The sequence below is a fragment of the Entelurus aequoreus genome, linkage group LG09 (genome assembly GCF_033978785.1).
Source record: "Entelurus aequoreus isolate RoL-2023_Sb linkage group LG09, RoL_Eaeq_v1.1, whole genome shotgun sequence".
In the NCBI taxonomy this organism is placed as follows: Eukaryota; Metazoa; Chordata; class Actinopteri; order Syngnathiformes; family Syngnathidae; genus Entelurus; species Entelurus aequoreus.
In genome coordinates this window covers 14,252,599-14,263,821 of record NC_084739.1, presented here as the reverse complement: position 1 = coordinate 14,263,821, position 11,223 = coordinate 14,252,599, and the positions used below count along the sequence as shown (strand labels likewise).

General features: G+C 40.0%; 1 protein-coding gene across 1 annotated transcript; it reads left to right on the top strand.

The window, feature by feature from the left end:
- The first annotated feature begins 1,033 nt into the window (after window positions 1-1,033).
- On the top strand, window positions 1,034-4,260 carry LOC133657165 (BLOC-2 complex member HPS6). Its single transcript, XM_062058150.1, has one exon. The coding sequence runs from the start codon at window positions 1,281-1,283 to the stop codon at window positions 3,822-3,824; it is 2,544 nt and encodes an 847-aa protein (XP_061914134.1). The 5' UTR covers window positions 1,034-1,280; the 3' UTR covers window positions 3,825-4,260.
- The last annotated feature ends 6,963 nt before the right edge of the window (window positions 4,261-11,223 follow it).

Here is an 11,223-nt window from a genome sequence, read left to right as displayed (position 1 = left end):
AAAATCGGGCTTATCCAAAACAACTTCAATACCTCCAATGGCTGGATTGATGGATGGATAGCTAGATGGATGGATGGATGGATATATGGATATATAGCTAGATGGATGGATGGATGGATGGATGGATGGATGGATGGATGGATGGATATATGGATAGATAGCTAGATGGATGGATTGATGGATAGATGGATAGATGGATGGATGGATGGATGGATGGATGGATGGATGGATGGATGGATGGATGGATGGATGGATGGATGGATGGATGGATGAATGGATGGATGGATGGATGGTTGGTTGGATATATGGATGGATGGATGGATGGATGGATGGATGGATGGATGGATGGATGGATGGATGGATGGATGGATGGATGGATGGATGGAAGGATGGATGGATGGATGGATGGACGGACAGACAAATTACAGATGCACACAAGGCCGAGCAATTAACATCCTTATACAAACAAAAAGTTAAAGAAAGTACAAAATAATAATAATAAAATAAGTAAATTTAAAAAATGCAAAAAATGGGCTTATCCAAAACAACTTCAATTCCTCCAATAAAAGTAATAATTTAGGAGCTTTTTCCACTTTTATTATTATTATTAATACCTATTATTAATAGTTATTATTATTTATTAATAACTTAAAATCATTAAACTAATGTGAGAATTTAGGTTTCAATTTAAGAAAGCGACTTTTAGTAATATAATGATATTGATATTCATTTCTTGGTTTCTATCTTGAATCCATCCATCCATTTCCTACCGCTTGTCCCGTTCGGGGTGACGATGCCAAATGTAATCTAATCTAATCTTCTATAGTAAATAAGGACATCTCTCTACATTTGTCTTCCAGCCAATCTCTGATCTCCTTCCACATGCACATCTTCCACATCATGACAGATATAACAGTTGTCAACCGTGTCGTTAAATCGTTGTTTGAAATACAAATAATACAGAATGTGGCGCTTCCGTGCTATCGTAAACCCCGCCCATTATGCAAATCACCCTCTGTATCCGGAAGTGAACGGTCCCGTGATGTCAGCTATCCCAGCATAGCTTCAGTCCCGTTCGCTCGTCGCAAGTTACTCTTCGTCTCCTGTCAGTCAACAACGGAGGAGGATATTCCTTTTTGCCGGTAGGCGAACAATGTCGGACCTTTTTTTTTTTTTTTTTTTTTTAAACTTTCCCACCAGCGAGTGAAAGCGCTCTCACATGACATGGCGGGTTAGCCACACAAGCTAGCAGGCTAGTTTGGGACATTCCACTGGCGGTCATGTCTCGCTTTGTGTTGCAGCAGCTGGAGGATTTCGTGGATTATACCAACAAAAGCGAGACTTTGAATGCCACCGATGACGTCCGCCTGAGCCCCGACGGACGTCACGTTCATGTCATCCTCAGCAAGCCCAAGGTTAGTCTTGTGACTCTGGACAAGTATGACAGACATCAGCTGGTCCACAATCAGAGGACGTTGGATTTATGTCCGACGAGACTTGTGCCTATTGTTGATGTTTTATATTTGGACAACAATGACAGCGGCAAAGGGGACTTTGTGTCTGCCGCCGTGGTTTACGAGAACGGAAAAGCGGAGTTTTGGAAGTTCCATGAGGGCGAAGGAGGCTGGAGTCTAATGCAGACATCCGACTTGTGCAACAGTCCCCGGGCCAAAGTGGTGTCTGTCTGCGCCTGCTCCGACCTCATCATCTGGTGTGAGGAGCGGTCGCCCTCGGAGAGTGCCCCCGGACTCGCCTCTGCCAGGGGTAAGTTGAGGCACTGTGTCTGCAGGCGGGACTACCAGCTGCAAAAGGGGTCTGTCATCCTCGGAGGGGTGAGGATCTCCCTCCACAACAACCCCAAGTTCACCGTGATGGCCTCAGGGGAGTATGTCCACCTCCTTCCTGCCTCTCCTCTGGGAAAATTCTTCCTGTCCTGGTGCCCTCGCCGGGACTCCTTCCGGGTCGGCGCCACGTGCAGAGCCACCCCCGTCAAAAAGGACTCCGCCGCGGAGTCCGATTTCCGGAAGCTGATGGCGGACTGTTTAGGGTATCTGTCGGCGCTCGACGCGCCCGAGATCTGCGACGTCTCTCCCGCGGCTTGTGGAGGTCTGCTGATGCTTCTCGACACGGGCTGGGTGTGTCTCCTGCAGAAAGACGGGACGCTGCGACGCGTACACAAGCTGGCGGAGAACGAGCGGACGCGGACCAGCATCTGCACGTTCGAGGACACGTTGCTGGTTCTAGTGGGTCGAAACCTGCATCTTCTAGACTTGGAGTGTGGGAGGGAGCTGGAAACCATAACACTAAAAAGTGAGGGGGTTTTGTTTGCTAATCAGGCTGACGGACCGCCTCACTTGTTCTCAAAAACTGGACTTTATAAAGTGTCGCGACAAGACCTAAAAGTGAAGTCCGCGGCGGAGAACATCCACCCCGGCGCGCTCCTGGTGGAGGCCGTGTTCGAGGAGGCCTGCAAGTACTACCAGCAGAGGAGCTTGAGTCGCACCCGGCTGACTGTGGACGCGCTGAAGAAAGGAGGCAAGTTCCAGGCTCCCATCTCTTTAGCGTCCATCCTCAGGGACTTCCTCAGCTCGGGGCCCAAGCAGAAAGCGGCGGAAGCGGCGCAAAATGGAGGATGTGCGGCGGGGCAAGACAAGCTGCAAGTCTCCCTGGAGCCTGAGCTGAAGGCCCTGGTCGCCATGGAGGAGCTGAAGGGGAGTTTGGTCGGGAGCACTGAGGACGAGGTGGAGGCTCTTTGCGAGAGTTTGGTGGAGAAGGAAGTGAGCCGGCTGCTGTCCACTTCTGAGCTGGATCACGACGAGCTGCTCTACCTCAACTCCATCTTTAACCTTTTCCCCTGCCAGGCGTGGAGGGCGGCCCAAGCCGCTCTCCAGCTGCACTGCAACGGGGAGGCCTCCCTGTCCAGCCGGGCCCCTCCAGATGTGTGGAAAAGCGTCCTCAGTCCGCCCCCGAGCGTGCCGGCCTCGCTGGCGGTGGCGAACGGCAGCTCCAAGCACCGGTACAGCCCGGCCAAAGCGGACCACAACGCAAACTGCACGTCCAAATCCACCAGCGCCACCCTGCCCGTCTTCGAGCTTCTCTGCCATTCAGTTTTACGCTTCCAGCCCGCCTGGCTGCCCAGGTTCCTGGAGCTGGGCCAGCAGCAGCAGGGCTCGGCCGGGCTGGGCCTGAGCCTGGCCGCCTCCTCCTGGAGCGAGAACAACGTGCCGCTCTACAAGCGCGCCCTGGCCGTCCTGTCCTCTGTGCGGAAGGAGAGCGACCAGCCCCAGGACCTGGAGGTGGAATTGCTGATGGCCAGCGGGCGGCCCAACGCCATCCTCCAGGCGCTGAGGATCCTGATCAGGCGGCAGCAGTGGGAGCGGGTCACCCAAATGGCTCAGAAGTTCTGCAAGCAGAGTCCACTGCTCAATAAAGAGATCTTCACCACGCTGCTGTGTGAGGTGGCACAGCACCGAGACCTGGACCCTTACCTGGACCTGCTGTGGGCCCTCTGCCCCGAGGACCTCACCGTCACCACCATTCTTAACCTGGTGCTGAAAAACCTCCCTCCGCCCAGCACCCCCCAGCCCCTCCCCATGTCCCTCACGTCCAGCCCCTCCCCTGCTCCCTTTGCCGACCCCCAGAGTGGTCACCTGACCATCGGGCTCCTGAAACCCCTGCTGAGGAAAGTTCTGCAGAGGGAAACCAAACCTAGCCAGCGTTACGCCGACATCCTCCAGTCGCCGTCCTTCCCGCCCCCGGCCCCGCCCCGCTTGCCCACGGAACATTCCAGAACCAGCTCCCCGGATGGTTCCTCCACCTGCTGACTTGATGGTAATGTCACATGACTACTGGACCTTTAAAACAACTACTGACAATATTAGCAGTGTAAATATTGCCTCTAATTTGACCTTGTACATAATAACCAGCCTTATTTATACCTTCCATTAGCTTGATGTGTTCCATACAGTATTTATTGTACAGTAGCTTACCCTTGGTGTTAAAAATGCAAATAACTTGCATATTTATTTACTTGATGCCCCTAAAACCACCCTACAATTTATTGCCACCGCCTGGGATGGAAATTCAACTAAATTCCTGTAATTATAGTTAGTAATCAAATTAGCCAATTATCATTTATAATACTAATAATGAAATATAAAAAAAAACATATACAGTACAGGCCAAAAGTTTGGACACACCTTTTCCTCATTCAATGCGTTTTCTTTATTTTCATGACTATTTACATTGTAGATTGTCACTGAAGGCATCAAAACTATGATTGAACACATGTGGAGTTCTGTACTTAACAAAAAATAACTAAAAACTGATTTTATATTGTAGTTTCTTCAAAATAGCCACCCTTGGCTCTGATTACTGCTTTGCACACTCTTGGCATTCTCTCGAGGAGCTTCTAGCACACCTATGAAGTGAAAACCATGTCAGGTGACTACCTCTTGAAGCTCATCGAGAGAATGCCAAGAGTGTGGGAAAAAGTAATCAGAGCAAAGGGTGGCTATTTTGAAGAAACTAGAATATAAAACATGTTTTCAGTTATTTCACCTTTTTTTGTTAAGTACATAACTCCACATGTGTTCATTCACAGTTGTGATGCCTTCAGTTACAATCTACAGTGTAAATAGTCATGAAAATAAAGAAAACGCATTGAATGAGGAGAAGGTCGTGTCCAAACTTTTGGCCTGTACTGTATATATATTTAAAATAATATAATAAAAAAATACTTTTTTATACTAATGTGTTGCAAAAAGGAGTCGTTAGTTCGGAATATTGATAAAGTAATGGATTATTATGCCCTTACTTTAGAGCACCACCTGTTGCTTGAAATCATTACAGTACAGGCCAAAAGTTTGGACACACCTTTTCCTCATTCAATGTGTTTTCTTTATTTTCATGACTATTTACATTGTAGATTGTCACTGAAGGCATCAAAACTATGAATGAACACATGTGGAGTTATGTACTTAACAAAAAAAGGTGAACTAACTGAAAACATGTTTTATATTCTAGTTTCTTCAAAATAGCCACCCTTTGCTCTGATTACCGTTTTGCACACTCTTGGCATTCTCTCGATGAGCTTCAAGGGTTTTCACTTCACGGGTGTCATAGTTTTGATGCCTTCACTGACTATCTACAATGTAAGTAGTCTTGAAAATAAAGAAAACGCATTGAAATGAGAAGGTGTGTCCAAACGTCTGGCCTGTACTGTATTTTTTTAATAATAGCAAGGTTTTGTGGTATTTTTTAAGGCCCAAACTTATTTTATTTTGTCGTAGTTTTACACTGGAACGTGTGTTTACGAGGACACGTCTGTCCCTTTTTGGGCTGCATGCTCCCGTGCAATCCTGCCCTCGTGTTTCCCAGCAACATGTCCTCACAAGACATTCCTGGCCAGACTTGCCAAGCAAACTTTAAATTCAATTTGGGAGAAATTCCAGTGTTGGGCACCAGGGGAGTAACCATATGGAAAGTTCATATCGCAGTAATTACGACCAAAAGGAGCGCATTACTGTTTAATGTGCTCAAAAAGCACTTCTACACACCCTGAAATCTTTTAACCAAGGTATATTTAAAAAAAATAAATTCATATGAATAATTAAACAGACACAATCTGTTTTCCTTGGCAGACGAAACATTAAATATTTGTTATATTTTTTAAGAGCTATAATATTTGAATGTTTAGATATGTTAGTTCTTCTGTACATTTTTTGGAATGTTGCCTATCATTCACAATCCTTCGTAAGACAAGAACACGTTTTTTTTTTTTAATTCTAAAGATTAAAAAAACGCTTGCAAGATGATGCTAATGGGAGTCTCCTATGTAGCCTTCAAAGCCCACTTAAGCAACTTGAAAACCCTCCATAAATGTTTTATATACACAGTGCAAGTCTATATCGTATTTTTCGGAGTATAAGTCGCTCCGGAGTATAAGTCGCACCGGCCGAAAATGCATAATAAAGAAGGAAAAAAACATATATAAGTCGCATTGGAGTATAAGTCGCATTTTTTGGGGAAATTTATTTGATAAAACCCAACACCAAGAATAGACATTTGAAAGGTAATTTAAAATAAATTAATAATAGTAAACAACAGGCTGAATAAGTGTACGTTATATGAGGCATAAATAACCAACTGAGAACGTGCCTGGTATGTTAACGTAACATATTATGGTAAGAGTCATTCAAATAACTATAACATATAGAACATGCTATACTTTTACCAAACCCCCGGCCAAACTATGAAAAAAACTGCGACTTATAGTCCGAAAAATACGGTATATAATGTAGTAACAATAACACTATGTAATATGTACAATATTTACCTTATTCTGGTCATTACCAGAATGGATTGCTCTGAGTAGCAAGCCGATTATGACAAATTAGAAGGCAAAAAAAACATGTGTTCCTGTCTCTCATAAGGATTGTAAACAATAGGCAAAATTCCCCCCCCCCCCCCCCCCAAAAATTGCAGTTTTTTTAATGCTAAAACGGCGTGTTTTGGTTTATGTGACAACTTGTATTCATGTTAGCATCGGCGCTGACTGATAGCTAAGGGTTAGCGGCACTCTAGGCGCTAGCTGCTAGCTAGAGGTTAGCGCCGCTAGCTCGAAAAGCCAAAGGCTGGCTTTGCTTCTCGGGGAAATAAGCAGTATTACCGGTCAAATAATTTAAATTTGACTAATCGTCAAGAGTTAGTGTTAATACACGTTTCCTACTGTCACGTCCTCGCCTCGCTGTCTATTCAACTATACTTTCACTTTTGTTATCACCTCAGTCTTGTTCCCTCAACTATGGGACTTGTTTTCATGTTTATTGCAGCCTGACAATGGGATTGCTCTTTTTGTGGCCTCCATCTAACTGACCTCATTGTCACCTTTCTGGCACCAAGCAGATGAAATTGTGCCTTAACGCGCAAAGAAAGACACTTTTCATGAGATTTGAATGTTGAGCGTGAATACGAATCCCAAATGTTCCACACTGTAACGTTTGCCATGAAGACAGCAGTATTTATGAGTGGATGTCAGTGCCATTAAAAGTGTGATGAAGCTTCAATGGGTTTGTTATTGTTGCCGTACAGTGAGTCATGTGTCACGGTCAAGGGGAAAGTTCCACAGGAGGATGTGAGGATCGCAGCATCCAAAGGGGCGCCATACTGCCAACGCTTTGGCACCTCTGTGCAAATTACACACAGCATTAGGTACACCTGCACAATAATGGTTGTTTTGCTTCCGTTTGCATTGGTTTATGGCGCTTACTGCACCTTACCAACTGTCGCCTCTCTAAAAATATTAGAATGTAATCCAATCCGATCCACTTTATTTGTATAGCACATTAAAACAACAAAAAATGTTTCCAAAGTGCTGCACAACAATGTTAAAAACAATATTCAAATATTATCCTTAGCTCCACCAATGTCTGAATAAAAACAAAAAATAATAATATTAGGCTTAGACTTAGACTTCCTTTTATTGCCATTCAAATTTGAACTTTACAGTACAGATAAGAATGAAATGTCGTTGCATTAGCTCATGGTAGTGCTGGATAAAAGAGCAACAAGGTGCAGATATAAATAAATAGAGAACAGATAAATATATTGCACTTTTGCATATGCATCCACGTTTATGGATGTATGTTATATTGTCCTTAAATATCAAACCAATATAAAAATAAATATGATTAAAAACGATTGTAAACCACAAGAATAAACATGCAGTGTTGTTGAAGTATATATTATGAATAATAAATGTGTCTCAGTATTATTTAAGTAAAGTAATACCTCAACTTCAGAGCTCAATTGGTTCTGTGACACAGTTCTTAACTCGAAACACTTGTATCTCAAATCAACGGAAATGGATTGAAGTCAATGTTGCTCGGCCCCACCAAAACAGCAGGATTTTAACGTGTATTTGAAGGACAATTTTTAATTTTCCTGAAGGAATCAGTAAAGTACTGTATCTATCTGTGTGCAGTTACATTAAGAAGATGGCTGCACCACACTAATTTCCATCTGTAGTCCTTTTCATGGTGCATCTAACATCCACAATAACATTACACCGAATTGAAAATACACAATATTAAAATTGCATAATGATAAACAATTTAAAAAACAAGTACAATACATGTAATATGCCTTTTAACAAGAGCAACTAACTTTTACCTATTGTAGGAAAAGCGATACAATAGAAAGTACTACTAATGAAGTAATGTAATAATAATGCACAGCATTTAAACTTGGAGGGTGGACTTCTACAGTATCTTCTTCAAGCTGCTTCTTTGTCAAACACATCAGCAGCAGCTTTTCCATATTTGCATGGATAAATGTTTAAATATCATTTTATTAACATTTATTTCAGTATTGCACAGGCTGGCAGTGATGCGCTACAATTGCTTGTTTTTGGAAGCACTTAAATTGAGGCACCATTGTATCATAATTTAATGTTTTTATTGTTGAATTGAAATTGTCTTATGTAGGTGTATCTAACGTTGTGGCCCATGAGTGGACGTGGCCGTGCAATATTAAGAGTATGACAGGCACGCTTTTTAAGGTGTTTCTTTCACTTCTATCATTCCACACGTTGAATCTAGCAATTTAATAAGCAGCCTGCTGTGTTTCCTAATCCAGTTCTACATGAGTCACACACGCCATCTGCCTAATAACCCATTAAATGGCTGATGGAATTTAAATGAATATAAACATCTTTCAAGGAGGAAATGTTAACAATTCATAATACATTTATCTTTGTACAATTATACATTGCATTCTTCTAATCACATTCCTTCTTATAGTAATTTTATTTGGAAATTGATCTGCATTTTTGGGTGTAAAACAAGTTTGTTTATGATCACGCTTTTATTTGTTTAGGACATGTTCATAAAGTTAGATTGAGGAACTTCCTGTGTTTACACTTGCACTATTCGACAAAGGCTCATTTCTCTTTTCATATACGTATTTATATACACACACATGCACATATATATACATACATATATATATATATATATATATATATATATATATATATATATATATATATATATATATATATATATGTGTGTGTGCGCATGTGCGTGTATGTATATATATATATATATATATATACATATATATATATATACACACACACATGTATATATGTGTGTGTGTGTGTATGTATGTACAGTACAGGCCAAAAGTTTGGACACACCTCATTTTAATTTTTCGCTTTTTTATTTTCATGACTATTTACATTGTAGATTGTCACAGAAGGCATCAAAACTATGACACCTGTGAAGTGGAAACCCTTTCAGGTGACACCTTTTGAAGCTCATCGAGAGAATTCCGAGAGTGTGCAAAACAGTAATCAGAGCAAAGGGTGGCTATTTTGAAGAAACTAAAATATAAAACACATTTTCAGCTACCTTTTTTTGTTAAGTACATAACTCCACATGTGTTCATTCATAGTTTTGATGGCTTAAAATGACAATCTACAATGTAAATAGTCATGAAAATACAGATATAACATTAAATGAGAAGGTGTGTCCAAACTGTTGGCCTGTACTGTATATATATATATATATATATATATATATATATATATATATATATATATATATATATATATATATATATATATATATATATATATATATTTCTAATCCATTTTAATTTTTCAGGAACAAGAAGGGAATGTGTATATATATATATATATTCCCTTCTTGTTCCTGAAAAATTAAAATGGATTAGAAATATACTTGATCAATCCTGACCCTAACCCAAACCATAAACTATTAATAAATACCCTGCAATTAGTCCAATTTTTTGATAAAATATTGACAGCCCTTGTTAAAAATGTAAAAAAGTAAATACATCAATAAAACACTGATATTGTATAATATATACATGTAAAGGTTACCATTTTCTAATAGGGAGGAATAATAGAGAATGTGTAACAGTACTGTAGATTAAAAAGATGACATGTCAATGAAGATAAATGACAATATTGTATGTTTGCTGTGAAACCTTAACTTTTTCAATCAGATTATTCACACTTTTGAATTGTGATTAATCACAATAAACTTACATATTTTTTCTAAAAGACCTCAATATTTTTACACAGATGAGATTTTTTTGTCCAAATGTCATACAGGATTTTTTTTTTTTTAAAGTTTTTACTGAAATGCATGCCATTTGTTTGTCCAAAACTTGCTAACAATTATATCTGAAGTGCCATCGGGGGGGGGGGGTTCTCACATGTCAGGGGTAGTGCCTAGAGTAAAAAAAAAAAAAAAAAAGGACGAGCAACTGTCACCTGATCTCTTCCTTCGCTGATATAATGTATTTTACACCCATAATGTTACAAAAACTTTTCAAACATATATATTACTCCACCAGTTTAACGACAATTAAGCAACTATTTTTATATAATTTCTGTCACAAAAAATCGCCACTCGCTCTTTTCCGCCTGACACAGGTGTTTGACTTGTCTCCATTCAATAGAGTTACATTATTGTTGACCAAAAACAAGTGCATGAGACAAAAACTGCCCCAAATTACGTCCTAATTTAAATGTAGTAGTGGTAGTTTATTTTTGGACATGTAAACAAAGTAATAATAATAAAAAGTAGATTTAATAATATATACAAATGCTAAGTGACCACACCAATACTAACCTTAATAATAATAACGTATATACACCCCTTATTCTTGTATTAATAAATGTTTTAATATCTCTTTTTGAACTATGTTTGGACATTCTTATATACAGGGTTTCCACAGGTTTCAACAAGTCAAATTTAAGGTAGCCTACTATTTCTGTTTTTTAGTTTCTTTATAGCGTCCTTAAAAATCGAAACATTTAAAAGCAAGACTAAAGTTCATGCCCGTTTTGAATAAAAGTACCAAAGATTTGTAAGACTTTTCACATTTTTATTTAAAACATGAGAATTTTAGACATTTTCAGGACTTAAATTCAAATTGTTGCATTTAAGACTTTTTAAAGAACTCTGTATATAATATACATATATCCAATATTCAGTGACGAAAAGTAAAAATGCAGGATTTAAGCAATTGATCACATGATGAATTAAACGGTAGACATCAGACAGTATGCTATTTATTATTTTCTTTTTTTTGTACATAATCAAAGAGCAAATAGTCCTAAAGGTAAAAAAAATATATATATATTATTACCTTAAAGGTAAAGTGCTATACAAGTATAATCAATTCACT